The 26988-nt window shown below is 52.3% G+C and overlaps 10 protein-coding genes across 10 annotated transcripts; 5 read left to right on the top strand and 5 right to left on the bottom strand.

Annotated features, from left to right (window-relative positions):
• Positions 1–2: 2 nt before the first annotated feature.
• Positions 3–3465, bottom strand: SMAC4_01265 (uncharacterized protein; the record flags this gene model as incomplete). The annotated part of the gene is made up of 4 exons (XM_003352383.2): positions 3–1987; positions 2060–2139; positions 2205–2505; positions 3067–3465. The coding sequence occupies 4 exons, from the start codon at positions 3463–3465 to the stop codon at positions 560–562; spliced, it is 2208 nt and encodes a 735-aa protein (XP_003352431.2). The 3' UTR covers positions 3–559.
• Positions 3466–5517: 2052 nt separating this feature from the next.
• Positions 5518–8019, bottom strand: SMAC4_01266 (uncharacterized protein). The gene is made up of 2 exons (XM_003352384.2): positions 6396–8019; positions 5518–6335 (listed from the first exon to the last, which is right to left on the bottom strand). The coding sequence occupies exons 1-2, from the start codon at positions 6875–6877 to the stop codon at positions 5978–5980; spliced, it is 840 nt and encodes a 279-aa protein (XP_003352432.1). The 5' UTR covers positions 6878–8019; the 3' UTR covers positions 5518–5977.
• Positions 8020–10197: 2178 nt separating this feature from the next.
• Positions 10198–13018, top strand: SMAC4_01267 (uncharacterized protein). The gene is made up of 4 exons (XM_066089561.1): positions 10198–10913; positions 10972–11076; positions 11145–12516; positions 12573–13018. Exons 1-4 carry the CDS (start codon positions 10341–10343, stop codon positions 12770–12772), a joined length of 2250 nt encoding a protein of 749 aa, XP_065945815.1. The 5' UTR covers positions 10198–10340; the 3' UTR covers positions 12773–13018.
• Positions 13019–13297: 279 nt separating this feature from the next.
• Positions 13298–15491, top strand: SMAC4_12587 (uncharacterized protein; the record flags this gene model as incomplete). Its single annotated transcript, XM_003352386.2, has 2 exons — positions 13298–14602; positions 14688–15491. Exons 1-2 carry the CDS (start codon positions 13925–13927, stop codon positions 15489–15491), a joined length of 1482 nt encoding a protein of 493 aa, XP_003352434.2. The 5' UTR covers positions 13298–13924.
• A 125-nt stretch (positions 15492–15616) lies between these two features.
• On the bottom strand, positions 15617–17139 carry SMAC4_01268 (uncharacterized protein). The gene is made up of 2 exons (XM_003352387.2): positions 16909–17139; positions 15617–16783 (listed from the first exon to the last, which is right to left on the bottom strand). The coding sequence occupies exons 1-2, from the start codon at positions 16939–16941 to the stop codon at positions 16190–16192; spliced, it is 627 nt and encodes a 208-aa protein (XP_003352435.1). The 5' UTR covers positions 16942–17139; the 3' UTR covers positions 15617–16189.
• A 476-nt stretch (positions 17140–17615) lies between these two features.
• Positions 17616–18433, top strand: SMAC4_01269 (uncharacterized protein). The gene is made up of 3 exons (XM_003352388.2): positions 17616–17858; positions 17915–18201; positions 18270–18433. Exons 1-3 carry the CDS (start codon positions 17846–17848, stop codon positions 18306–18308), a joined length of 339 nt encoding a protein of 112 aa, XP_003352436.1. The 5' UTR covers positions 17616–17845; the 3' UTR covers positions 18309–18433.
• Positions 18434–18499: 66 nt separating this feature from the next.
• SMAC4_01270 (uncharacterized protein) lies at positions 18500–19114 on the bottom strand (the record flags this gene model as incomplete). The annotated part of the gene is made up of 2 exons (XM_003352389.2): positions 18841–19114; positions 18500–18787 (listed from the first exon to the last, which is right to left on the bottom strand). Exons 1-2 carry the CDS (start codon positions 18955–18957, stop codon positions 18500–18502), a joined length of 405 nt encoding a protein of 134 aa, XP_003352437.1. The 5' UTR covers positions 18958–19114.
• Positions 19115–19312: 198 nt separating this feature from the next.
• On the top strand, positions 19313–21407 carry SMAC4_01271 (uncharacterized protein). Its single transcript, XM_003352390.2, has 2 exons — positions 19313–20444; positions 20507–21407. Exons 1-2 carry the CDS (start codon positions 19528–19530, stop codon positions 21279–21281), a joined length of 1692 nt encoding a protein of 563 aa, XP_003352438.1. The 5' UTR covers positions 19313–19527; the 3' UTR covers positions 21282–21407.
• A 1368-nt stretch (positions 21408–22775) lies between these two features.
• Positions 22776–24720, top strand: SMAC4_01272 (uncharacterized protein). Its single transcript, XM_003352391.2, has 2 exons — positions 22776–23338; positions 23435–24720. Exons 1-2 carry the CDS (start codon positions 23240–23242, stop codon positions 24353–24355), a joined length of 1020 nt encoding a protein of 339 aa, XP_003352439.1. The 5' UTR covers positions 22776–23239; the 3' UTR covers positions 24356–24720.
• On the bottom strand, positions 24619–25153 carry SMAC4_13110 (uncharacterized protein; the record flags this gene model as incomplete). The annotated part of the gene is made up of 2 exons (XM_066091267.1): positions 24619–25011; positions 25064–25153. The coding sequence occupies 2 exons, from the start codon at positions 25151–25153 to the stop codon at positions 24619–24621; spliced, it is 483 nt and encodes a 160-aa protein (XP_065945814.1).
• Positions 25154–26988: the final 1835 nt, after the last annotated feature.

Genomic DNA, 26988 nt, shown 5'->3' with positions numbered 1-26988 from the left:
TAACGGCTGAACTGAGATAAACTCATTTCTTTAGAAATGGACAAGTCTAAGGAGAAAGAAAACACATCGAGACGACCGAGAAGCAACATCTGGTAGTACAAAAATTACAGCTTCGCTGATTGATACTTTTCTTGCTATACAGTATATAACAACACCTTCCAAGTTCCAACCCGGTAACCATCTCGTGAAGCGAGAAAGAAAGAAAAAAAAGTGAATTTGAAGCCCATCCCTAGTAGCCTCGGGGGTTTCCCTAATGCGATAGAATCCTAACCCAGTGTGACGCCTGCGCAAAATAATCATACCAAAAGAAAAAGAAAGAAAACTTTGAAAAGATTTGGTGTGAACCTCAGATCCCTTTTCAGGTCCATCGTCGTCCCATCGTCGTTCATCCTTACACAGCAAACAAATGTTGCTATTCGCTTAACACTTTTTCCTGTCAACCCTTCACTCCTAAAACTCCATTCCCTGCGCCAAGCCGTGTTCACATAACAATGCACCTCTTTCCCCGACATGTCAGTGATGCCATGCCTGGCAATGGACAAGCTGCCGTCGTGGACTCCTATTCCGCGGCGGCAAGCTCGCTAAGCTCGCTGTGCTCAGGCACGGCTGTCAGATCGGTCTTCTTGGCGTTGAGACGGAGGTCGGTGATGAAGTCGGTGGTGGAAGTGGTCTTCTCCATTCCCGCGGCGACGAGAGCGATCAAAGCGGCACCAACACCAGATCCGTCCTTGGCAATACCAATACGGATGCGCTTGGCACCCTCCTCACCAACGCCCTTAATAGCACGAAGAGCCTCGTAGATCATGTCGCGGAAGTAGGGGTAGTGCTCGACCAAGCTTCCGTCAACACCAATGTCGATGGGCTCGCCTTCTAGCTCGGGGTCGGTGAGCTTGCCGGTCTGAAGAACGATGGCAGCAATGGCAACAGCCGAAAGACGAGCAGCGCGGCGACCGATGGCACAGGCAATGGCCTTGAAAGCCTGGGCGTCCTCCAACGATGGGGCATAAACGTGGAGGTTAGACTCGAGCTCCTGGCGGAGGATGGACAACTCGGGGGTAGTGTCAGCGGCAGCGACAGACAGGACCGAGGTATCGACACCCCACTGCTTGAAGAGAGGAGAGTGTTCGGCAATATTGGTGGTAGACCTCCAGTCGTTGGAGCTCGAGTTCTCGTCCCTGAAGAAAGCAACGTCTGGGTTCTTAAGCAGATCGATGACTGCCAATCGCAAGATCTCGCCGAGGTACATGCCGGAGACACGCTTTTCGTACATCTGAATGCCGGGGTTGGGGGTGGCCTGATCGAGCTGGATATCCCATGGTGTGTTGGGGAGGACCTTGAGCTGGTTGTCGAACGAGCCCCACTCGGTGTTGATGACCATCTCCCCGGTAGAATTGTCGTACTCGCCGGCCAAAGGCTTCTTGAGCTTGGAGAGCTTCTCGACGTAAGCACCGTTGGTGCCAGTACCGAAGATGGCGCCGAGGATAGCACCGCTCTTGCCAGGGGAAGAGTAGGAGCGAGCCATTAAAGTACCAACAGTGTCGTTGACGAGGGCGGCAACCTTGACGGGGAGATGGAGCTTGTCAATCTCGGTTTGGAGGAGAGCACAGACATCCTTTCCAACGGCGTCTGGGATGTCGAAACCCTTGGTCCAGCGAATGAGTGTACCCTTATTAATACCCAGTTGTTGGACGGGGAAGCTGAAAGTGAAGCCGAGACGGAAGACGTTCTCGTCCTTGAAGCCCTCGGGAGAGCTCATGGTCATGCGTCTCCGGATGTGTGCCTCGAAGTGCTCGCCGTGATGTGTCCTGAGGAAGATTTCGATCTGCTTCGCCAAGAAAGCGAACAATTCCTCAGCGGTCTTGGCAACCATAAGCTCTTTGGGGATGGCGACCTTGGTGTATGTGAGACGGAAGGTGGTGTCGCCGTTAAGCTGGATCGAACAAACACGGAAGTTGGTGCCGCCAAGGTCGACGGCCATGTAAAGGCCCTACACGAGCAGGAGGTTAGCTATCGTTGCAAGCACTTGTTGGTTAGGTATTGGCAGCACTCTGTAACTAACCTTCTCGGTACCATTGGGAACGGCAGTGACGTATGTGGGAATCTGGCTCAAGCTAGCACCATCCTTCTCGAGACCTTCGGCTACAATCCTCAAAATGTCAGAGCTTATTGCGGCATTTGTCTACGACGATTACGGAACCACCTACACATTTGACGAAGGAACTCTGTGACACCCTTGTTGACATCCTCGTCCGAGTAGTCGAACTGACCGACAACGGTCTTGGTCTGAGTCTCGAGGGCCATTGCGAGCGGGCTCGAGACTGGATCGGTTGTGGGAAATGGGGAACGGGTCTCGCACACTGCGGGTGGTTGTGGTTGTTGAGGTTGAACTTGCGAGAGGGCCGGGAGAGAAGACGTGGCCTTGATGGTGGTGGGAGTCAAAGTGGGTTGTCGAGATAAGAAAGAAGAATAATGAAGTGCTGAGTCGGGGAGCGAGGCCCGGAGAATCTGGGGAGTTCAAGAGTTATTATATGTACTGGTGGTAGTGGTGGACAATTCCTGTACAATGCGGGTGCTTCTCCGTGGGGAATCCCTCGTGACGGTATGATGTTAAGGTACTTGGTGGGATGGTCGTGGAGGGGCACAACCAGTGGGGTACCAGGGTCATCAAAGATGTACCAGTGGAGGTCCGATGGGTACCGCGCAGTAGTGGTTCCAGCCAGGTACAGTAAATTGGAGCAATCCGATGTTAGGTACCTTAGGTTTCCGGACGGACCTGCTAGGTTTGCTCGGCCGACCGATTTTAAACCCAACAAGCAGGTTAACAAACCTGTACTTTTCTTGGGTACATACCTAACTGAAGAAGTACATAGCAAGTGCATGCCCACTGCCTTGGGTCAGGCTGGTTCATCCAAAATTCCTGGCTGCCGTGGTCTGCTGCCCGGTCGGGAGTTTCCCGCTAGGTGCAGTCAGGGACATAAATGCCGGTAGTAAGGAGAGTGTATATTTGGAACGGTCCGACTTGAAGGAAAGCGCCACTGAACTGAAAGAGAAGGGTGGTGTACTTACAATAACGACTACCAAGAAAGCCACTGACGACGACAGCACACGGATCAGGCTGGTGAGGACACCACGGCAACTCTGGGACCGGTCGCGTTTCGCTTGCGATTTGCTAACTGCACTAGGGCTGGTGGAACGAAAGCGAGTAGAAACGGTAGCTCTAGGCGATGGAGGGCTGCCTGGGCTGGAGGGAATGTCGGCACTGGCACCCGTCGTCTGCGTCTTTCGGGCCTCTTTTTCTTTGGCGTCGCTTGCCTCTGTGCAACCGTTGCTTTCAACAACGGACGGCCCGTGATGTCGATAACGTGAGTCGTCAGCAGAGGAACCACGGGCACCTTTGTTTGTGTGTGCCGAGGGGTCAGCCGTGCTGGAGTTTAAAGAGCGCCGCCGCCTTGGTACACCGGGCATGGTAATCTTTAGCACAGCACCACTGCCGCCTGTGAAGCCTGGTGGTGCAGACGGCGTATCGTTTGCATAGGTACGAGAGGTACCAACTGGATGCGTGAAATGATGGTCGTTGATGCGGGGCAGGTCAGCTCAGGGCGCCGTATGTGATAGGCCGAGATGGCGTCTTGCGGGGTTATTTTGCGTCTTCAGGGCCGTGGACCTGGTTGAAACGGCCCGGATCTGGGTAGCACTGGTCCAATGAGGTCATGAAAGAAGACCCGTTTCTGAGTTCGAAGATTCAAAGAACAACCTCTTCCTAGCAATCGATATTAATGTTCCTGGACAATCGGCACGAATTGGGGATGCGAGCATGCACTGATGCACCGCTACCTGAAAGTCCCGCGGCCAAACATGAGGTTATTCTCAACGAGAGCTTCAGGCCTGGCCGAACTGTAAAGCAAAAATAAGTCAAGGGGTCAACGAGGATCACTTACACCGGGGAGGCTGCTGACGTCGTAGAGAAAATAGGGAGATTTGCTGCCCAGTTTGCATGTGCTGATGCCACTCTGCAGGTTCAGGTAGGATCGATGTCATAGCACGAGATAGGGTGTCCTGGGCGTGTAGTAGTGTAGCTGATTGTTGAAAGACCTGCAAGGCCTCGAATTTTCCACGTTCCAATTGGGTCTTGAAGTCTTTGATGAGCTGAGTTTTGGGCAACTGGGGTCCGGGGGCTAACGTTCGAACCGTCCCGTCGCCTGGCCGTTCTTTGACAGAAAAGTGTGATGATGGGTGCGATTTTTGCAGTGCCCTCCCCGATATCGCCTTCCGGTAACGCCTTCCTCCTAAGTCTTGGGTTCGTTGTTTCCTTCTCCGGAGCCCTAACCGATACAAGATTTTCGAGCTGAAATCTCGCGATAGTACCGTACGTATTCGGGGTCTCGAACGCGAATTGGGGAGGGTCGAGTGTTGGGACAAGGTACCAAGCGTTGACTTTGGGCACCGAGATAGACTTCACCGCAACCGTCTGGCCACGGTCCGAATGACTGGCCGGACGAGTTGAAAGAACCGGGGAGATAAAAGAACAAGTAGCAAAAGCCACGGTGCCAATACGCAGCCGGGATTCTCACCGCTTCGGAAGTTTAAAACCTCTCGACCGAGTCCGTAGCCGTATTTGCACACACGCTCCGTGTTCACAAAACAACAAACAAAAGAGCGGAATGCCGACGATCCCAAGCACGGCGGGTTCGGTGACACTGGCAGCGAGCGGCGCGATGCCTTGATGTAGATGTGGAGATTCTCTGGGTTTCGATGGCACCTCCGGGCCCACGGGCTGACGGGGTACCTGGTCTCTTTTGCTCCTAGCGTGTGCTTCCCCGTGTGGACATGGCGTATACGGGCCGACAACAGTGGAGATGTGGGTGATGTGTGGTGCTCTCTCCCACGTCTCCAGGTCTCTCCCCCAAACAAATCATCCCCCAGAAATTGGGGAAGTTCGGTCAAATTGTGGTGACCCCGCGAACAAAAACTTGGGGAAAAACGTGAGGAAGTGGTGGAATGAGCACACGACGATGGAACTCTGGGGAGAGCTTTGCGGGATGGAAACCCGCTTCTTGTGTTGTTGTAGTGTTGTTGTAGCAGACTAAAACGAGATGTCACAAACGTCACTGTCTCAAGAAGGGAACCTTGATGACTTTCCTTTTCCAACTGGCCAAGAAGTCCAGGGAGACGAGGGGAACGACTCAGCTTCCACGCAGTCGCACACCGCGCGAGGCACGTCAAATATTTCACCCCGACGCGTGGAACGCCGGATGGGGACGGGCTCCACCAAAGACTTGTTACACCGGTACACCCGACATTGTTGACGGCGCCGTCGGGCAGTGACGCGGAGGTTGCAGTGGTCTTCTTGCTCCGATAGCTCGCTCTCACGCCGGCGGTCCAGGCCTTTCCCCTCGGCAGTTGTCACCGTGTGGGATTCGGGGCGGTGATGTCACATCACGAGCATCACACATAACAGCGGTCACAGCAATTTTGAGCATCACTCGTCTGGGTAGAGTCTGCTAAAAGGCTTGTGGAAACAGTTCTACGACCTCCCTATGGGATGCAACCACCCATCGACATGGTAATAAGTAAGGTAAGTTTGATTTTTCTGGCGGTAGCACACGTGTTACCCTCATCAACCCCCGGTGCATTAACTGTATTCATTATCCCCAGCCGTATTTCCTCGTGGTATATCCTCTTCCAGGCATTAAACTGCCCTCTTTCGCCTTTGACCTATACTTTATACTGAAACAGAACCTCTCATAGCTGAACATGCGCAGTGGCGGTCTGCGATCAGATCCCTGAGGAACTGAATGATCTCCCGTCAACTCTATTCCGATGTGTCCTCTCAATGGCTCGCTCCTTCATAAAACAGGCCCTCCGGTTTTAACCCGTAAGGATTTTAGATCCATCGGGGTCGAGTTGCGGGTCGATGGATACTCCTGAGGGCACCTCATATCTTCGTGCTCGGTGCTATAAAACCCTTATTCCCCCTTCACTCAACCAGCACGGCAAAGCTGTAGCTCATCTCCGCGTTGTGCGACTTTTGCAAGTTACTCTTCATCCAGCACGTCCGGCGATACTTGTTTTGCCCGTCGTCCTGGAGGTCTTCCCATCCCGCCCCCGTACACCCTTCAGTTGTCGAGCACTTCTCGATGCACTCGTCAAAGGTCGTTGTCTTTGCGTTCGTCAGGTCGTGGGCCTCGTTGTCGCCGCCATAATCGATTCCACACGTGTGGAGGAATTTCTTGTCGTTCTTGGTGAGATACGTCCTCTCGCCTACGTCTGGACAGTTGGTTGGTCCTGCTGGGGTGCTTGAGGTAGCTGTGGGTGTTGTACTTGGTGTGGCCCTCCTGGAGTTTTCTGTCAGTCCGGGCAAGTTCATGAGTGACATGTAGATGAAATTTGCTTACGCTTCGGCGCTATCGCTTTTGGTCCCAACGCCGACTCCCACTCCTACGCCTATCGCAATCCCCATGAGAAGTAGACCTCCACCGGCAAGTAGGATGAGAAAAAGAGTCCTTTTTATACCGCAAATTCTCTCGTTCTTCTTCTTTGGCGGCCCCGTGGAACGTCCGGCCTGCGATGGAGGATAGCTCATCTGCGACCCGTCGTACATGTCCGGTGAGTCCCCATATTGACCTGGTTGAAGATGTGCTGGCGGGTAGAATAACGGTTGGCTTTCGGGTGGCGCCGGTGAGGTTGAAGGTGAGTGGTGATACCCGTAGGGTGCGGCCGTCAGGCCTACGGTCGACTTCTCAGCATGTAAAGTTGTTAAAGGCACCACTTCAGGTGCAGCCCCCGGAACTACCTCCGGTGCATCGCCTCTCATGTAAACCACCTCGGGCGCATCTTCTCCGGCCCGCTTGTTACCCACAACTTGAAGACCGTCCATCCCGATGCCGCTCCGATTTGTACAATAATTGTCGGATATGCTTCCACAGGCAGGTAGTCGATCCGGCACAATCGGAAATCTGGGGATCACGGTCGACGGCACCTATACGAGGTTTATCGCATGAGGATGTTGTTGGCCAGATGCAAGATTCTCATCCTTTGGTGGACTCGACAGAGTCGACCCAGCAGTGTTTCCGGTGGATCTGGCACCGTTGCACATGTACGACGGGAGTTATCCACGTCGTCTGCGCGCACCAGGGGTAAAAAGCTGAATATATCAGGAGCCGCCCTATTGTAATCTTCCAGCGCCTTGTTTCATTGGGTATAGTCGGAGTCGTAGTCAGCACCAACCCAATTCTGGCAGATAAGGGCCGATCCAGGACGATTTTTAGGCACCCGTATTTTCATCCACTGGCAGCACTTGCGATAGAGATAGATATCTCAGACTGAGAGATTGGGAAAGACCCGACTTTTGAGCCCTTGATTGTTCACCGTCGGTGATGCTTGACTGTGATTGCACGTTGATACGAAATCAAAGGGGTCTGCACTTGCGGATGATGAGGACAACAAACATGTTCTGACCGGGCGAGGTTCAAGGTTACCGTGCACAGTTGTACCTAGTCCTCGGTATGGCGTATTCGGGTTCAGGGTCGTGACACCCGAGGCAGCAGAGACGCTGAACTGAAGGACGACGTCCAGATTGAGCTTCTTCGGGAAATGAGGCTCTTCAACGAGGCACGTATAAGACCGGGGGGGTGGGGATCGGGACCGGCACCGGCCGGAGACACGTGGATACCATGGACGGCAATCGAAACTTTCCGTCCGGAGCAGCTCATGGGGTCGGCAGTGTTTCCGATATAAGTGAATGGAGATTTTCGGGATCGTAACAGAACCTCTCTACCGTAAAGAATGAAGGTAGCCGGGACGTGTTAAGATCTGAACCGACGAAGTCTGCTCACGTTGGCTTCCTACTGGCGCGCGGTATGGCGGGAGTGGCGCTTCCGCATCTTGGGCAAACGGACAGACACCCGCGGACCAACCCGACGGTGTAAGGTTCACATCCGTGTTGAAAACCAACGGCCGAGACGGTGTTGATGATGTCCCTTTGCTCTCCCCACCAGCCGACCAACCAGTTGAATGGAGAAGCCCACATTACAACCAGAAGGGTTGCGGCTGAGCTTTGGGCAGGAGTGTGACAGACGAGAAGGAGAAGTCACAACAATTTGTCGTGGAGAGTGATTCCACGGTTGCTATTGGCCAGAATGGAGCAAGCAGACACAGGACCAGGTACTCAGCCACCGTAGTCTGGATTGATACCACCAATAGCAAATGAATAGTGTAGTTCTTGACTTTTTGGGAGCCGCTTCAACAGCAAAAGTCCTACGAGGACGCAAGTCCTACCCAGGCTCGCAGGCTTGACCATTTCGGGTCTAGGTCAGGCACAACCAAGTGACCCCATTCACACTTCAGGCGTGGGACTTGGGAGAGAGTGAGCAGAAAAGTTGTTCTCTAATGTGAATAACTTCGTAACTTCACTTCCAGCTTTGATGTGCTGGTGATTGTTGACGAACTTCTGGATTGAATCAATGGCAATGGCTGAGAGTGCGCCGACACAAAAATCCAGATTGGGGGAATGAAAGGCTCATGAGCAAACAGAGGGACGATGGGACAAGGTGCACGAGGGGAAGGTGGCGTTCCATGTGTTACCTTATTATTATCAATCTTCCACTAGGCGCGGTCTTGGCAGCGTGTATCTCTCACCAACGGCTTCATGTCGCCCCACTTTAAAGACACTGTTATGACAACGGGCCTGAAGAGAATATTGAAGGCGATGCAGTGGAAAAACGATTCGAGTTGGTGCTTCAAGCTCTGAAATCCAAGAAAGAAGGATTTTTTTCCGAGATCAATATCTGACATTGGTACTAACAAAAACCAAACAACATGAAATCTCCCGGCTGTAAGGTAGAGGTACTTACATACGGAGGTATGAGGGCACCAAATCGACAGCTAGTGTAAAAGGAGCACTGTGAGAAGAGCAACGGCACGAGTTCGTCCCATGTTATTCATCACCACAAGCCCCAACTGGAATTGAATTTCCGGCTATCTGGGTTTTCATGTATAAACCCACATGGATGCTGGTTCAACTTGAGCATTCAGAGTACGGACAGCAATATAGCGAATTGGGGCCATTTCAGCGTCCAAGAATCAAGGCGTTGACAGTTGACCTGCTTCAGCCGTCAAATCTCCTAATCAGACAATGGACACACGGACCAAGGCCATACCAAAAATCATCTCATGGTCCGCTCATGGCACATCTGGCGGTCGATCTCCTGGCCCTTGGAATTCATCCGTTCAGGATGACGATATTGGTGTGAGTACATGTTGACGTTGGTTGGCACCGGTCGATTCCACCCCTCAACTCACCACCCGCTACAAAATCAACACCAAAACTTGGTGATTGCCAGCTCGGGATTTAACTATTTGTTGTAGCGGGAGCTCAGCCTTACACTCCCACCCAGCATCCTAGTTCATTGCTAGCGCCTCAGCTGTAGATTTATTGGACGAAGAATCCAACACCCCACCTGTCCGTCCACTCTTGTCGCTGCCCTGAGAGGGTGCCCGACTGCCACTGCCCGCCAGCCCACTCACTGCTCGTCTTTTTCCGCGCTGCCCATCCAGGCATTACGATCCCGGCCACACCTCCACTCCCACCGCGCGGCGACTGTAGTCGCTGCTCCCGTCCCAGGCGAGCCAGGTGCACTGTTTTGAAGTCCTTCCGTCTCACGGCAGCCCAACAGAGGAGTCCTTTCACTTCAACATCCCTTGACACCTGGACTCGCATTTAATCAATTGATCATCACCTCCGCCTCCAGCTTTGTGCCCGTTAGTTGCAAAGGACTCTCTCACATGGACAGCTGCACCGAGTTCGTCCGAATCTTACAAAATTCGATTGGGTGGTTCACCACAAAAAGTCACGAACACGGGAGTACGGATTACTCGCCCAGACGGAGTCGCAGGCAGGCTCAGCCAGAGACAAGACAACAACAAGCCAGACAGCGCAGTTGCAGGCCCCTCTTCCACACAAAGCCACTGCAACCTGACACCCTGCTACGCCTGTCTCTTGTGTCCTAATTTCTCACTCCTGCCCGCCTCTGCCTCTGCCATCTGCCTCTCGCGCTGTCTCGCAGCTCTCGCTCCCTCCAGTCCTCCGGTCGCCATCTGCCCACTCATTCAGCTTTGCGGTCCTCTCGTTCCCGTCCCCGTCCCCGTCCATTCTTTGCACTTTGCTGCTTGCGCCTCTTCGAGCTAGAGCCCGGCCGTCCATCCATCCATCCATCCATCCATCCATCCATCCATCCCACCCTTCGGTCGCCTGCTTGCTTGCTTTGCTTGCTTGCAGTCCTTCTCCTTCCCCTCGTGTCCTTTCTCCTTCCTAATCCTAATATCCTCGGCGGTCCTCCCATATGAGTTTTTCGAACTCTCGCCTGAAAGGCTTTGGTTTTGGCAAACGCAAATCGACCGCCAGCATACAGCCGAATCCTGATCAGCAGCAGTCGCCCACCCTGCCCCCCGGAGCAGCCCCTCAATTACCTCAGCTCTTCCAGTCTCGCCCGGGTCCTGCGCCCTCGGTCGCCTCCAACTCCTCCCAGCAGAGTCTCCCTCAAATGAATCATCCAGGTGCCGGACCACGGCCGCCCAGCTACTCCGCAAACTACCCCCCAGGCCCTCCCGGTCCCGTTGGCCGGACCAGCCCTTTGACGAACCAAGGCCCGACCCGCACGCCGCCGTCGCAAATGGTCGGCGGTCCCCCGCCCATCAACACCGGGGCTCCCCCTGTCTCCGGCTATCCTCCGCCCGTCAACATGGGCGGTGGTCCTCCTCCTCTGCAAGGAGGCCCGCCGGGATATGCTGGTGCTCAAGGATATCCTCCGCCGCCCCAGCCTACCGGCCCCGTTGCTCCCTATCGCGGGAACGCTGCTGCCGAGGTGGAGGGCAACAGTCGTAGCAAGGCTCAGCTCATCGTCGGTATCGATTTTGTAAGTCATCTGGACCTATACTCTCCTCTCGCGCCAGTTACTAACCTAGTAACCACAGGGTACTACCTTCTCCGGTGTCGCTTTCGCTTTTGCTACCAACAACGAGGCCAAGGAGGACATCATCACAGAGTGGCCCGGCGCTGGCTCTTACACAAAGCAAAAGGTTCGCTAACCTCCCATGGTTGTGGTACCTTCAGCATGGACCATGACACTAACATACTCTCCCCCTAGATTCCTACTGTTCTCTATTATGATCAATACCAGAAGGTTGTTGGATGGGGCCCCGATATCGCCGATGCCCTAGCACCGACTGGTTACCCAAAGCCTGGCGTGCAAAAGGTGGAGTGGTTCAAGCTCCAGCTCATGTTGTCTGGCAACACATATATCGATCCTATCAACCTGCCACCCCTTCCCCCTGGAAAGTCGGAAATCGATGTTGCCGCCGACTATCTCTTCAAGCTCCGCCAGGCCATGCGCGCCGCGCTCCAGAAGACCCTGGGTGAAGTCTTCAACCGTGAAGAGAGGAACATCCGCTACTATCTTACCGTACCCGCTATTTGGAACGACGCTGGAAAGGCCGCGACGCGAGCTGCCGCTATTCAGGCAGGCTTCCTCCGCGATGAGAACGACAACCGTCTAACGCTGGTCAGTGAGCCCGAAGCCGCAGCGCTCTTCTGCTCCAAGACAGGCCTTCTTAACCTCAAGGTACACGATGCGGTTCTCATTGTTGATTGCGGTGGTGGAACAGTGGATTTGATCGCATATGAAGTCGAGGACGAGAATCCGTTCACTGTAGCAGAATGCACTGCTGGTTCTGGTGACTCGTGCGGTTCGACTGCTCTGAACCGAAACTTCAGCAACATTCTGCGGACCAAGATCAGAAAGATGAAGCTTCCTGATGGATCCAAGACTGCCGGTCGCGTCTACGCCAAGTGCATCATGGACTTCGAGAACCGAATCAAGGCCGACTTCCGGAATAACGGTCAGAAGTGGGCTGTCGATGTTGGTATCGAAGCTGAATTTCCTGAAGCAGGCATCGAAGAAGGTTACATGACGTTCACTAACGAGGAAATTCTGCAATGCTTCGAGCCGGTAGTAAACCGCATCTTGGAGCTTGTCAGAAACCAAATCATTGCCATCCAAGCGCAGAATCGCACACTGCAGAACATCCTTGTTGTTGGCGGTTTCGGCGCGTCGGAATACCTCTTCCAACAGATCAAGCTCCACGTTCCCCCGCAATTCCAGTCCAAGGTTGTCCGCCCCATGGACTCGGTCGCTGCCATTGTCAAGGGTGCCGTTACGGCTGGTATCACTGAAAGAGTCATCACTCACCGTGTTGCTCGTCGCCACTACCTCATGGCTACTCTTCAACCCTTCAAGGAGGGTTACCATCCTGAGGCGTACCGTGTTCCCTCGCTAGATGGCAAGGATCGATGCAAGTTTACGCGACAGATCTTCGTTCAGAAGGGACAGAAGGTCAAAATCGGCGAGCCGGTCAAGGTTTCCTTCTTCCGTCAAGTGGCACCTGGTGCTACACTCATGTACGAAGATATCTTGTATGCTTGCGACGATGATGTCTGCCCCGAGTATACCAAAGATCCAAGTAAGTCATTGGCGCTACTGTTTGACCATGGACGAATACTGACAGTGTGGAAATAGGGATCAAGGAAGTGGTTACGCTCACATCGGACCTTTCGCGCAAGAATCTCGAGAAAGATTTCGAACGTATGGACACACCACAGGGTACCTTCTATCGTGTCTATTTCGATATTTATCTCACTTTGGATGGGTCCGAATTCAGCGCCGAGCTAGTGTGCCAAGGAGAGGTAATGGGCCGCTGCCGCGCGAGGTTCAGATAAAGGGGGAGTTGTTGTCTGGGTAGACGGAGTGAACCAAATCTCTTTCTCTTGCTTTTTTGATGTCGGATCTTGAATGATACCTTTTAACGTACGTAGCATGACAGCATTTTGTCAAAGCAGCAGGCAAGTTGACCACCATTTCAACCAAGGATGAGTTGCTGAAAAAGAAAGGGATTGATTGGATGCCCCAGGGAAACACAAGTGAGCAGTGGGGCTATCTATCCGAGTTGAAACAGAGACTATCTAATCATTCTTCAGAACGTGTATGTCTTCATATTCTCAAACCACGAACCAGAGTTCTTCCTCTTGGGCCGCTCAACGGTCAAGACATCAGCACGTGAAAATGCCCTAATAGTGGAACCGGACAAGGTCAAACCCCCACCCAAGCGGTCCCTGTGCCTGTCCCAGTTGCATGGAAAATCCGGGGTTTGCGAGTGGCACTCTTGGGGAATATGGAATCTGGATAAGGTCCGTGCGATCCAGGACCAGTGCCAACTGCCAAGGGTACTTTTTAGTATAGCACATGGCACATGGGACGGTACCGGTCGCGATGAAGGAAGGGTCCAAACCCTTAACCGTCCCTGCGTCATTGTGTTTATCAACCTGGCAATGACTTTCTCTTCAACTTTTTCATTCGACAACATTTGTGAGGAAGGAGGGTGGCTACCCACCACACGGAACATGGCGAATCATGAGTCGCTACTTCCTGTCCTGACAGCCCCCTCAACTCAGGTAGCTCTTGCCATGAGTTCACTTCTTGGAAGCAGTTGGTTGACATCAAGATTTGGTCAACAGGAAACCTGATGAAGACCTATAGCATCTGGTCTTTTCTTTTGTCGCCCGTTTTCAACCTACCCAAGTTTCATGATCACTACGAGTCGTACACCTCACAACAATTCTCTAGATATCCTCAATAGGCCTATTTCCTTCATGCCTCGTCGGTCGTTTTGACCCTTTCCTTCTTTCATCCGGTGTGATTTTTTTGGTTTCTTCCGCCAGGGAAATTCTGGGTACCCTTTTTTGCCTCATCCTCCAAGGCGCCTTGTTAGCAAAAACTCCCAGCGATAGAAACAGGTTGATTATCCTGTCTGTATTACCTTCACTTCCTACTCGATCTTCTCTTGGTGGCCGCTTCAGAAGACGAATAACGCCATGGTCACCGAAAAGTCACATAGTACCTCTGCGCCTGGTCCGAAGGGTACCCGGAAACCAAAATCGTATATCGAAAGCCATTCGCCCTCAACCTACAAACAACACCATGGGGGCAGTCTCAGAAGCTACATAAGAGGTGCTCTGGGCTTCTTACTCATCCTCCATGGACAAACCACGAGCGTGGCAGCTCAAAGCCTGAACTCAACTCTCGTGCCTACAACACTGGTCTCGAAAGCTCCTATCGTGAGTCCCGCTTCGAAGCCGCCTCCGGCTGTTGCTCCTACGTCGAAACCTCCTCTGGCTGTCAGCCATACATCGATCCCTTCTTCCGTACCTGTACCCCCTAGCTCTACGATGAAGGGCACTTCGCATCCGACTTCGACCCCACCAAACCCGACCCCTATACCGATCGTCATCACCAACAGCTGCCCAGATACAATATGGCCCGGGATCGGTACGCAGCATGGTATCGGGCCTGGAGTTGGCGGGTTCGAACTTGCTCCTGGCGAAACGAGGCCACTGTTTGTGAGCCCCGACTGGCAAGGCAGGGTATGGGGACGGACCAATTGCTCGTTCAACGACGAGGGAACGGGGCCAAGCAACCTCAACGGTGTGAATGGGAATGGCGCGGCGTGCATGACGGGAGACTGCTTTGGCAGACTTGACTGCGAGTTTACGGTACGTGTTTGCAGGAGGTCACTCCTTCTTTAGCCTTTTCTTCACCAACCTTGGTGGGAAAATACTCACATTTTGCAAACAACAGGGCCAGGTTCCAGTAACGCTCGCCGAGTTCAACCTAATCGGTGGTATGAATTCCGACCAGACCTTCTACGACATCTCTCTTGTTGACGGTTACAATATACCTATCGGAATCATCTACATCCCCGCCGCCAACACAACCTGGATCCCTCCCAACCTGACCAACTGCGTGTGCATCGCATCCGCCGGCTTCCTCGACCCGCCCTCTAGGTCAGGGTTCTACTACACAAACAAGACCTTCCCCATGCCCTGGGAACCGGACCAAACCAACCCCACCATCGGCGGTTGGTGTCCCTGGGACCTACAAGTATACCCGCCCTCCAAACCGGGAGACGGCATCTATCCGTACCCAGACGACTCAATCCAACGCCCCGTATTCGATCCGTGCCTGTCGGCCTGTGCGGCGACGGGGAACCCCGAAGATTGCTGCACGGGCAAGTACGACGACCCCTCCGTGTGCATCCCGAGTCTGTACAGCGAGAACGCAAAGACAGTTTGTCCGGACGCGTACAGTTATGCGTTTGACGATCAGACCAGCACGTTCATCATTCCCAATGGAGGCGGGTGGGAGGTGGTGTTTTGTCCAAGGGGCAGGAGCACGAATATTCTGAGAACGTTTGGGGAGGAATTGAGGACCATAGCGAGTGGCGGGGGGCTGACAAGGGGGATTCTGGAGAGGGTGCAGAATCGGACGTATATCGAGAGTGTTGATCCGAAGGGGTCGAGTTCAACGATGACTGCCCGACCAAGTCTGGGCACGTTGACAGTTGTGGCTGTTTTTTGCGCGGTTATTGTTGTGTTTGCATGAGGATTTGGAGAGTGTCCTGGAGGTTGAAGATCTTTTGTTGACTTTGATGTTATACCCCTATTTCTTCTTTGGCTTGGCGTTCGACCACTCTTTTGTTTTTCTTCTTCTTAGTTTTGGTTATCACCTCTTTGGACCAGTTGAGTCTTATACTGTATGCTGGATTGAACAGTTTGGTAACGATGTTAACTAGAGGTCGATAGACGTTGTTTTGTACTACCTACCCTATTCTTATAACCTAAGACACTCGCTTTCCTATTTAACATCTTGCTTCCCCGGATAAGTATAGCTGGTACAAAAATACAGTCCACAGAAAGCTCGCACCCTTGCCTCCGCGCTATTGACTTGAGTAAGACCAGGTATATGTTGATAAACTATTGATCTGATATCTCCAAATCCCCCATCTCTATCGAGAACACTTGCTCCGTTCTAAACTCTAGTAGTGACGTCGCTTGCTTTACATGCTGCAATAAGCACGAAGCATAAATCCAACCGTACCGCCACCAGATATCGATACCCAACCCTATATGTACGGGCTGTAAGAGACAACCCAGAGACCAACAGCGCTGTTCCGTCCGCGGCTCCACACAGCTGCTGGCTTGTATGGATGGCCCGATGCCTCTGAGGGTATATAGACATGGCTCAGAAAGAAAGTCTCGTCAAGCCCCTTGTTATTCTGCAAGGAAGGATTTGGACCCCTTTCACTTCCTCGCCGCCCTCCTCCTTTCCCACTCCGCTCTTTCCTCATCATCACTCCCACTAAACTCCGCATCATCGTCATCATCCTCCACATCCAAAACCGCCTGCTGTGGCTTGCTAACATCCTCCACATTCACAAAATCGCCCGCGTTCAGCAGCGCATATTCGTGCTTCTGTATCAGCTCCCTCAGCTCCTTGTTCCTTGGATCCACCAGCTGCAGCGCCGTCAGCCCGCCCTTGTTCTTGACCCGCGGGTTCGACCCGGCCTCCAGCATCATGTCCACCAAAGCGTTGCCGAACTCGCGCTGCGCCTCGGGTTCGCTGTTGATCCACCGGATCGCCGAGTGTAAGGGCGTGTCGCCCTCGATTCGGTTAACGGGATCGCACTCGAACCCGGGCTGGTCCAGAAGCATGTCGATTATCTCGTAGTTACCCCGCAAAGCGGCTTCGTGGTATAGGTGGTTGCCCATTACTGTCGTGGTGTCGTTCAGCAGCGAGGAGATCTCTTCGTCGGACTTGTCGGAGAGGATCTCAGAGAGAAGGTCGGTGTTGTTGCGACGGCAGGCTTCGATGAGTTGCTCGCCGACGGAGGCGCCCTGTGGTTTTTGTAGTTAGCTTGCCTGTAGTACTGTAGTTTGTTCGCGCGGAAATCGATCGGGCAGGACGGGAGTAACGGGGAGAGGAAGGATAAAGAGTGCTTGTTGTGTTGTGTGGTACGAACCTCGTGTTCTTCGTCCTGCTGCTTTCCGGTCATGGTTGGTTTACTGATTTTGGTTACTTTGTCGGTATCTCGGAAACGGCGGGTGGTGGGTGTTTCTTGGTTGTTGCAAGAGGAAACACAAGTAGTATAGTTGAAAGCAAAGAGGGATGACGGCGAGAGAGTTGTCGAGAGTAAGATTGGCGCTGGAATCGCTTAATTACGAGCGGGAATCGTGGAAATGGGTCGGCGGGGAGAAGTGGATGTACGGTATGGAGGTGGCCAGGCTGTCGAATTAGGTAGTCGGCTAGGTTTGTGTGGAGTGATCCCGGATCGCTTAACGTTTGATAACGAATCCCCAAGGTGAGGAGACGTTGGCAATGTGCTGTTTGAGGGTATTCGGAAGATATCGCCAGTCGTGGTGGTTGTATGAAACATTTACCTAACAGGCTGGTTAGGAGGTGGCAGTGGCAGTGTCCTTGGTGTCACAGAGTGGTCGGCTCCTGCGGGGATCAGGACGCTGGCACGGCTTCCATGCGCTGAGGCCCAGCTGTCAGTGACCGGGGGTACGTACCCCAGCACAGGCACAACAGGGCAGTTGAGTCCAGGTACCGCTTGACCAGACAGGTGGGGCAGTGCGTGATGCAGATGTGACCAATGAAACTTCGCACTGCATTTAAGGTTTTGGGAATTAATGGACCGCATCGAACTTTGTCACATTTTCAGGGCTTCTCTTCGCCGTTGACTGTACACTTTTAGGATCTATATCACGGCCATAAAGCCCAGAAACTGATTGCAATTTACCGGCTTTGGCTCATCATTATCGCAAAGTGATCAAAGCTCACGGCGCCGCTACTTCTCATCAAAATCGTCAACAAATTTTTACCAACCTTCATCTCACTTACTATCCATAACGGACGCTTACACCCAACAAACTCATTCCTTTCATCAATAAGCAAACATGCCTATCGTCTGTGAGTGAATCCCACACACACAAAGACCAGGACATGTGAACTAACACCCACCATAGTCTGCCCCTTCTGCGCCAACCTCCTCATCCTCTCCCGAGCGGACACGGGTGGCAACAGGCTCGAGTGCAGGACCTGCCCTTACGAGCACCCCATCGACAAGCCCATCTACTCCCGCAAGAACTTCCCGCGCAAGGAAAAGGAAGACGTATTTGGTGGTCCAGGTGCTTGGGATAATGCACAAAAGGGCAAGGTCCAGTGTGACAGCGGAACCTGCAACGGAAACGAGGCGGCCTTCTTCCAGGTTCAGATTCGCAGTGCTGATGAGCCGATGACGACGTTCTACAAGGTAAGATTACTCGATTCACGGGACATATGGCAAAGGCGCAAAAGAAGCTAACATGATCTCGCACGCAGTGTATGACTTGCGGGCACAGGTGGAGAGACAACAACTAGGAAAAGACGAGTTCATCAGGACACCCAGGTCTGGTCGGATCATCAATACATGGTATTGGGGCATTGCTTGGCGTTTGGGGCATATTTATTTGTTTCGTGTTATTGCTTGTGAGGTATCCTACATAAAAATGAACTGTGTGGTACTAGGCTGGCAAAAGGTTGTTTCGTTCTCCTTTCCGTCCATGGTATCCCTACGTCGTGCTTGGAAAACTCTCCTTGTGCCAGTCGATGCCGGCCTTCATGCCCTCCATCCTAAGACGCTCGACCAGGTCTGGGCTGATGATGTCCTGCCTGAACTTTTCCTGCTGCAGCAACTGAAGGTTCTTCAAGGTAGGTCCAGGGTAGGTAAGATACTTGAGGTAAGGTGGGCGGCTCCAGTACTGGAGATAGTCGAGATAGGCGACAAAGGCAGGATTGCTGAGTAACTTCCTGGAAGCGAGATGGTTCAAGTATAGCGGGTTGCCGAGTGCTTGAACAAACTGAGTATTTTGTCAACATGATGTACGTAACATTGTGAGTTCATGAAGCATACCTCCAGTTCAAGTTCGAAACGTGTGTATCCTCCATACTTGGGCTCGTCTGCGCTTGACCCCGGAGCCGCAGGTGGCTCCCTTGCTGAACTGTTTACTGACATGGGATCGGACGCCATTGTGTGAAAATCTAGTGTCTGGACTCCGCGCCCAGGTGTAAATGAGCTGAATGGATTTGTGTCTCTGGATATTCGCGCGTCCCTTCGTCAAACTGAAGGTGAAGTGTAGTGAAAGTAGATGTAAACCGTGGGTGCGTACGGTACCCGATGTGTCGATGACCTTTATGTCGGATGAAAGCCGCAACAGTGAGTGAAGGGAAGGGAGATTCTATTCGAGCACTAACAATTTCTGGAGAGCCGCCCAGATGTGACGAAATAGCGGGGCAAACAATCAGAGATGGCTCTTTCCCTGCAGTGAAGTTAGCGTGCAACTGCTATAAATACCCATTTCAGCCCTGTAACTTGCGGCAGTAACAACCAACAACTCCCAGCAAACTGTGGAACGTCATTCCAGGTTGGACACGCGGCTTCACCTCAACACCAACCCAACATCCAACCCCGAAGAAGGCATTATCTCATCTGTCTTACAACTACAACAATAGCCGAATTTCTGTGTCAGTATTCGATACATAACGACAGATTGCGAGAGATCGAGACACATGAGTATCGCGCGTCGACCAGGATACCAGCATGGCTTCTCCTGAAGCCTCGGCCGTCAACGCGACGGGAACTACCCCAACTCCGCTCCCAGATGCCAAACCACATACTTTCCACTGGGAGATGTTCCTCAGACCAGAAGTGCTCTGGTTTGACGCTCAGGTTATCTTCGGCGCCTTGACCGTAATATGGCTTGGTGCTCATGGGTCTCTCCGCCGACCTCCCTCTGCTGCCCCAGCAGAGTCCGAAGACAAGGACAAGAAGAAGAAGTCAAAGGAAGACGAGCAGTTCACTGAAGGATTGACCGCCTCTGATGCCATAATGTTCCCCATCCTGGCTGGTGCTGTTCTCATTGGGCTCTACTATCTGTTAGAATGGCTCAAGGACCCCAATCTGCTGAACAAGATTCTTCGCGGCTATATGTCCGTCGCTGGAGTTGCCGGCCTCGGAAAGCTGTCCGGGGACGCCTTGGAGATTATGACCAGCATAATCTTCCCAAGCGTATGGTCAGATCGCAGTAACAAGCTCTACTACATCGATCCAGAACGCCGCTCTCAGGTCCTGGTTGACCCTACGACGAACCAGGCCATGATCACCGAGAAGAGGTCGCCCTTGCCCGGTGTTCTTTCCATGGTACCGCTGCCTACCGGCATCAACACACTTGCCTGGGAGATTCGACACCTCTTTACGGAAAAATGGACAGTCCGTCTTGCGGCTCATGGCTTCGGCTCTCTCAAGTCCCAGATCAAGTTCAACCATATCCTGGGATTCTTGGTCTCGATCGGGATAACCACCGCTTATCACCTTATGGAGTGGCATGTCCTTTCCAACATTCTTGGGTCTGCCATGTGCTACGCTGCCTTCGGCATGCTCTCGCCCACGTCTTTTGGTATAGGTACCTCTGTCCTTTGGGGTCTCTTCTTTTATGATATCGTAATGGTGTTCTACACGTGAGTTTCCACCTATCCTTCGGCTAGGGCATTTTAACTAGATGCTAACTTGCTTTCCACAGTCCATTCATGATTACCGTTGCCAAGAAGGTCGACGCTCCAATCAAGCTCGTCTTCAGAAGCTCTTCCGGCTTCAGCATGCTCGGACTCGGAGACATTGTCGTGCCTGGCTTGCTCATGGCGCTTGCCCTTCGCTTCGACTTGTACATGTTCTACAAGAGACAAATCCAGTATCAACCTATCGAAGCTTCAGCTGGAAAAAACTCCCCATCCACGGATCAAGAAGTTACCACGACGACTGAGATGCAGTTCAAGAGAACCAAAACACCATTCGTGGAATCTGAAGGCCAATGGGGCAACCGCTTCTGGACAACGAAACTGGGCAACCTGATGCCAAACCCAGCATGTGGCGCGGTCAGAGCCGCAACCGCTTTTCCCAAGCCCTACTTTTACGTGTCGGTAGCGGGTTATGCCTTGGGCATGGTTTTAACCTTGACGATGCTTCAGGTGTTCAACCACGGACAGCCCGCATTGCTATACCTAGTCCCTTGCGTCACCGGGTCAGTGTGGCTGACTGGTCTGGTCCGTGGGGAGCTTAAGGATGTGTGGGGCTACACGGAGGATGGGAGCTTGGACACGAAGGACGTCGTTGTCACATTGGATGCCAATGGAGATGAAGTTAGGAAGCCAGTCACAGACAAGGATGAAAAGGAATCGAAGGATGGTGCTAAGATCGAGAAGGAGGCGGAGACGAAGGAAGAGGAGATACCCGAAGAGTATGATGTTGTGCTTTTCTCGATCAAGGCTCCCAGGCCTAAGCCTCCGAAGACAGATTAGATTTTGAGGTACCTGGGAGTTTAAGTTGCATTTGGAGGTTATTTGTACTTGAAACGTACGAAGTTTGCGTAGTCGAATACATAGAAGTTGGGGAATGGGAGGCATGTGGCATCATCATTGATATAGCGTTTAACATTGCTTCTCAAAATAGCTTTTAGAGATCACACATAGCCTTATTTGAGACGAGAATGAATCATTGTAATGTGTCTTGATTTAGTGGACTATGTATGAGATATATAATGCCCTTCTTGGTGTAGCCTGTATTTGTTCAGACAGATGTCCATCCATCCTTAATCCCACGCACCATCGTAAAGGTTCAGGCTCGTCATTTCTCTCTGTTCCATTGCGGAACTTGATAACAAGAAAGACTTTCAGCAAGGGAACCCTCCACAGCAATTTCCAGAGACAAAAGCCCCCTTCCCAAGCTGCTTCAACGGGCTGCCCCACTCTCGGCGTTATGAGGGGCTGATGCAGTCGTCTCAAACTCTCTTCAATCTTCTTAAAAAGAAGGGTTACTCAATCCGTCAACATCCTCGCTTCAGGTCGCCGCTACCTCTTTAGGGGGTTGACAACTCATCCTTCCAGCGGACTCGCATCGCCTCAGGCCCTTCCTGTGTTGCGACAGGCGCACTTCCGGCGGAGAATCAACGCCTCCTCAGACAAATCGTCGGGTAAAAGAGGCATGGAAATCTTTGCTGATCTCTTGCGAAGACTCACAAAGACCGCAGCCCTTCCAGCAAGGGAGACAGAGAGTGGTTGAAGGAGGAAACTGGCCGACCTCGCGGAACTAGCACAAAGCAGAAGAAACTACCGACTGCCTCCTCAGCCGAACTTTTGCATAGTAAAAGCTCAAGACCTTCCGACAGGAGTCTTCTGGGCTAATTCGACGCGAAGCCTCCCTTCCCGCTCAACGCAGGAAATCGTTTCAGTGGTCTTCCAGTCCCAGCTTTCTTGGGACCGAAACCGGTTTCCATGATCGTGCGGCACATGAAAAGGTGAAACAAAATCCCACGGAGCAGGGTGAATATGAATCGCTCGACGCCTGGGTGGTCACATCCCGACCCTGGAAATTCAGAACTCCAGCCCCCGGCTTCCTCAGAGGCCGGGATCCAGAAAAAGAAAGATCGGGGAACACTTCCCAGGCGGAACGATTTGTCGCTTTCAACGCTTCGGGTTGTGTAGTGTCGCTTACTGACAACCGCAAACCCTAGGCGGAGCGACGGGGCGCTCGACGCTTTCGGGCCTGCAAACGGATTCGCCGCTTACTGGTTCTCTGTTCGCAACCCCTGGGCGGAACGCGGGTTTGTTGTGTTGTTTCGACTCGGTGCTCAACGCAAGCTGGCACATTTACTAGAAATGTACCGGCTAGCGGAACTGAGGAAACATGGTGTGGTCGTCCTGGGCAGCATCGACGCTGAGGTTGATGATGGAAAAAGTCACTGGGCGGGAGACATTATGACTTTTTGGTCGATGAGCTTGGTAGGAAGTCGGACGACGATACCCCTAAAGGGAAAACAGTCGAGGGTATGAGAGAAGAAAAGAAAAAGAGGAAAGAACGAAAGTGGTGAAGATGCGGTGGAGAACTGGCGTATTTTATATTGATTGCGTGTCCGGGCAGGTGTGGATACCCGACCCGGATCTCCGCCACCGCTCCCGGACTTGCATGATTGTGCGACCGGGACCATTGCGGGGGCCGAGTCAGCTCGCTCGGCTACTTTCCATCCATTTCACTATCACCGTTTCAAACTCTCACTTGTATTGTTCCGTACCTCCCGAATCATCATCCCATGACCATGCTCCAATTCATCACAGACCGCGCCGAATGAGCTGATGTCTGAAACATATGCATCACTCTCAAAACCGAACCATCCAGCCCAAAGTAACCGTCTCAGAACAACTCACAACCACCACGTACAATAAAAGACAACGAAACACCAAAAATAAGCAATACGTACAAGATGTCGGGACCACCAAACAAGCCCGTTCTAGTCCAGTGGATCCTTGACACACGGTCCTGGTTCCCCTCAGCCGCTAAGACCCGCGATCTCGAAGTCCATGTAAATAAACAAAGCAGCAGCACATTTCCCCGCATCCACATCACATCATTCACATAAAACATGAAATCAACCCCAAACTAACCCCCCTGATCCCAGGCCTCTCGCCCTCTATCCCTCCTAACCCCCACCGAGCGCGCCTCCGTGCTCAAATACTTCCATGTCCGCGACGCCAAAATGGCACTCGCCTCGGCCTTGCTAAAGCGGTACGCCATCGCGCGGCTCGCTTGCGTTTCCTGGTCATCCGTCCCAGTCGGATTCACCCGCGACCAGCGCACCACCAAGCCCATCTGGCGCGACCCTTCGACTGGTGCACAGCCAGTCTCCTTCAACGTGTCGCACCAGGCTGGGATAGTCGCGCTCGTCGCTGTGGCGGATTACCCCTCGCCAGGGCGGGCAGAGGGGGTTCAGGTTGGCGTGGATATTGTCTGCACATCAGAGCGCAGGGAACGGGATCAAGAGCTTATTCGCAAAGAGGGATGGGGCAACTTTGTGGATATGCACGCTGATGTTTTCGCGATGGGCGAGACGAGTTATCTCAAGTATCAGGTGTTGAGCGCTGTGCCGGGGTTGGTGCCTAGGGATGACCCTCAAACACCACCGACGCCAGAGCAGGTGGCTGATGGGAAGCTGAGAGCTTTTTATGCGCTTTGGGGGTTGAGGGAGGCATACGTGAAGCTGACGGGCGAAGCGTTGCTGGCTGAGTGGCTGGGCGAGTTGGAGTTTAGGTATTTTAGGCCGAGTAGGCCGACGCCGGGATGGGATGTACCAGCTGTTGAGACGAAGGAGGGTGAAGACGAGGGGGAGGATGCGCAGGTGCTTAGGAAGTTTGAGATACGGTTTAGGGGGAAGAGGGTAGAGGATGTGAACATGTGTTTGCGATCACTGGGATCGGATTACATGGTTGCTACGGCCGTAAGGACGCCGGAGGACCCGAGTGTTGGGTTAGAATGGAACTTGGGGGCGTATGAGATATTGGCGCTGGATTACTTGTTGGGATTTGCAGAGTCGGCGGTGTAAAAGAGCTGTCGGTTTGGCAAGCGGAAATGGTTTAAAAAATGAAGTGCAGTGCATCAACCTCCTAGAGCCGTTACAAAAGAATACTGAATGACATTGGTAAGAAAAGGGCGCGATTCATACTTTGGCGAACCGTCAACTCAAACGCAACGCCTTGGCAAGATACCCTCCACGGTAAATAAGATCTGACGATAAAGAGGCTTCAGCGTTCTCATCGTTGACCCGCTCCTTCACACCCAATAACAAGAAGCCCTTGCCCATCACGATTACACACTCCCTGCCCCGGTTTCCGAACCGGTACCTGAACTAGCTTGTCCTCCCGTGAAACGTCCTCTAAATGACTTCAGGCCATCTTTCACTTTTTGACGTAGCTGATACGCCTGATAGCGAGCTAGCCACCACTCCGAGGGAACTTTCCGCTCGTTGTTAGGCGGAAACTCATCAAACATCCCCCGGCGAGTTGTCCATTCTGAATTCGAATCGTGCTCCATGTCTTGCAATGTCTTCTTCCGCCATCGGAAATAGGTGAGGCCCACAGCATCCGATATGTTTCCAATATTGAAAACAGTTGTAAGTGTGACCAGAGACACGAGACACGTTGCGATTACGAACGGGACTCGAGTGTCACTCTGGGTAATGTTGGGGACTGCCCAGAGAGCCTGTGGCTTTCAGCAAACGCACGATAAACAGAAGGGTGATTTCAAAACTTACAGCACAGAACCCAAGAGGCAAATAGAATATGCTCACGTAGGTGAGTAGCTGGACATTTTGGCCCAGTCTAGTAGCGGATCTACTTTCCATAAGGGCACTGGCATTGAATAGCTATATCGCGAACCGTGTTAGCAGTTATATAACTGCCAGAAAAACCTGTGAATCTTACCCCATCCCGCAATGCCCGTACGCTCTCCGATATTGCATCAAACCTTCTCTTGAGGTTTTCCAGATCTTGCATGATCTGCTTGCCTTCCTTGTCGTATTGTCTGATGACGGAACTCCTGTCGAAGGCGGCGGTGTTTTTGTATTTGGGTGAGTCTCTAGAGTCTTCGAGTAGAGACTGGATTCGAGCTTGTCGGTAAAGATTCCACTGGGTGATATTGTCTTCGATGCAGGGTTGGACCTCAATGATGAATCCAAGAATCCAGAAATAGAGCCTTGACCGGGTGAAGGTTTCATCGTCAAACAGAAGATCGCAGTAATCCTTTGGATTCATGAAATCCTGGACCAGTAGACTACTGATATATCGTTCCAATTCCCGCCATCGAGTCTCCACCGTTTTAAGCGCCTTAATTATCGTGTGAAGCTCGACGGCCGCTCCGCTGTAACAATGTACTATATTCAATGGCCATTGTCGTAGATGATCTGTATCTTGACCTTCACCGTCTGGGCCAATCCAAGCGTCCGCGTGGTTAAAGAACGATGTGGGAGCAAAGGATATCGTTGTCCAACGTTCTTTTTCATCCGGTTTTGGTGGGTTATCTTGTTCCTTGTCATCTGGCTTTGGCTCCATGTCTTGGTACTGGTCTTCCGGAATTGGTGGAATTTCCTCTTCACTGCATGAAGGCTATTCACCAAGTCAGTCAGCTGCCTGTCTCATTTACTCATTGACAGGTGGGCAACAAGCATACCACAATTTCAGGGATGTTAGCGACGGTGAATACCTGCAGGGCGTTGAAGTGTTAGCCAAGGGGATAATGATAATGCCTAAAAAGAAAACAGGGGGACATGGTGGAGGAATGAAATGATGGAAGAGACATAAAATGTTAACTGCTCACCGTAAAGGCGCTTAATTTGAAGGCTCGGGAGCTTGGACTATGTATCCCAATGCTCTCTGTCTCCGTCGGACGCTTTTCGTAAAGATGCCCAACCTTGATGTTGTTATTCTTGCAAGTCTTGACGAGCAACTTTGTGGCTTCAATGTTGTTCTTCTCTCTGACGTCGGCACCTAAATTACTGTGATTGCCTGTCTCCATGGATACTATGAGTTGTTTCAACAGTCGGTATTATCTCGTAGAACGTGATGTGAAATGCGACCGTACGATTTGAGTACGGATTCGTTGCGCTTGTGCCGCCCCTTTGACTGCATGCGAGATGTATATCTATTGCATCGGCCACTGGACATCCGTGGCATTCTTTCCGACGAAATGCAAGGAGAAAGTAGGGATCGCGTGCTTTTATCAAAGCCAGAGAAAGACCACATATTTGTCTGCAGAGGTTTAGTCTACCGTCGATCAATATGAACGGCCTCACTCGGAGAAGTATGATAACTTACATAACTCGGTTCCAGCCAGCAGTCTTCTTCGTTGACGGATATTTTGGCAGCACTGTATTCCCACTTTCCTGCATTCTACGGGTTTTGAAGGCTGAAGGCTGGAACCACCATGCTCCATCCAGCACGGTGGTGACGTAGAGCGACGTCTTCGAGAGCCGGTAATTGACGCGATCTCTCGAGCTAGGGTCAAAGTCCGCAATGTCAAGTACACCAAACTCTCCGAGATCTTTTAGGGCCTGTTCGATGTTGCTAATTAGAGAGTGTGTATCGGTGTCAGTGGGCCTCTTGTGGTTAGGTATCGAGTTGAGCAAGACGTCTCTTTGCGAGGACCACTTCCCATTGAATGAGAGACCAATCCTTCCGTCTG

The sequence above is a fragment of the Sordaria macrospora genome, chromosome 1 (genome assembly GCF_033870435.1).
Source record: "Sordaria macrospora chromosome 1, complete sequence".
Classification (NCBI taxonomy): Eukaryota; Fungi; Ascomycota; class Sordariomycetes; order Sordariales; family Sordariaceae; genus Sordaria; species Sordaria macrospora.
The sequence above is the reverse complement of the archived record's forward strand: the minus strand, read 5'-3'. Positions and strand labels throughout refer to the sequence as shown.

Excerpts from the sequence above, each read along its gene's own strand:
- SMAC4_01266 (XM_003352384.2), bottom strand. The coding sequence starts at position 6,877 with ATGGACGGTCTTCAAGTTGTGGGTAACAAGCGGGCCGGAGAAGATGCG. Across the intron at positions 6,336-6,395 it reads AAAAGCGATAGCGCCGAAGC|GAGGGCCACACCAAGTACAA; the intron begins GTAAGCAAATTT and ends AGAAAACTCCAG.
- SMAC4_01267 (XM_066089561.1), top strand. The coding sequence starts at position 10,341 with ATGAGTTTTTCGAACTCTCGCCTGAAAGGCTTTGGTTTTGGCAAACGC. Across the intron at positions 10,914-10,971 it reads TCATCGTCGGTATCGATTTT|GGTACTACCTTCTCCGGTGT; the intron begins GTAAGTCATCTG and ends TAGTAACCACAG. Across the intron at positions 12,517-12,572 it reads CGAGTATACCAAAGATCCAA|GGATCAAGGAAGTGGTTACG; the intron begins GTAAGTCATTGG and ends GTGTGGAAATAG.
- SMAC4_01268 (XM_003352387.2), bottom strand. The coding sequence starts at position 16,941 with ATGACCGGAAAGCAGCAGGACGAAGAACACGAG. Across the intron at positions 16,784-16,908 it reads AGCAGGACGAAGAACACGAG|GGCGCCTCCGTCGGCGAGCA; the intron begins GTTCGTACCACA and ends CAAAAACCACAG.
- SMAC4_01269 (XM_003352388.2), top strand. Across the intron at positions 18,202-18,269 it reads CGATGACGACGTTCTACAAG|TGTATGACTTGCGGGCACAG; the intron begins GTAAGATTACTC and ends TCTCGCACGCAG.
- SMAC4_01271 (XM_003352390.2), top strand. The coding sequence starts at position 19,528 with ATGGCTTCTCCTGAAGCCTCGGCCGTCAACGCGACGGGAACTACCCCA. Across the intron at positions 20,445-20,506 it reads ATCGTAATGGTGTTCTACAC|TCCATTCATGATTACCGTTG; the intron begins GTGAGTTTCCAC and ends TGCTTTCCACAG.
- SMAC4_01272 (XM_003352391.2), top strand. The coding sequence starts at position 23,240 with ATGTCGGGACCACCAAACAAGCCCGTTCTAGTCCAGTGGATCCTTGAC. Across the intron at positions 23,339-23,434 it reads CCCGCGATCTCGAAGTCCAT|GCCTCTCGCCCTCTATCCCT; the intron begins GTAAATAAACAA and ends CCCTGATCCCAG.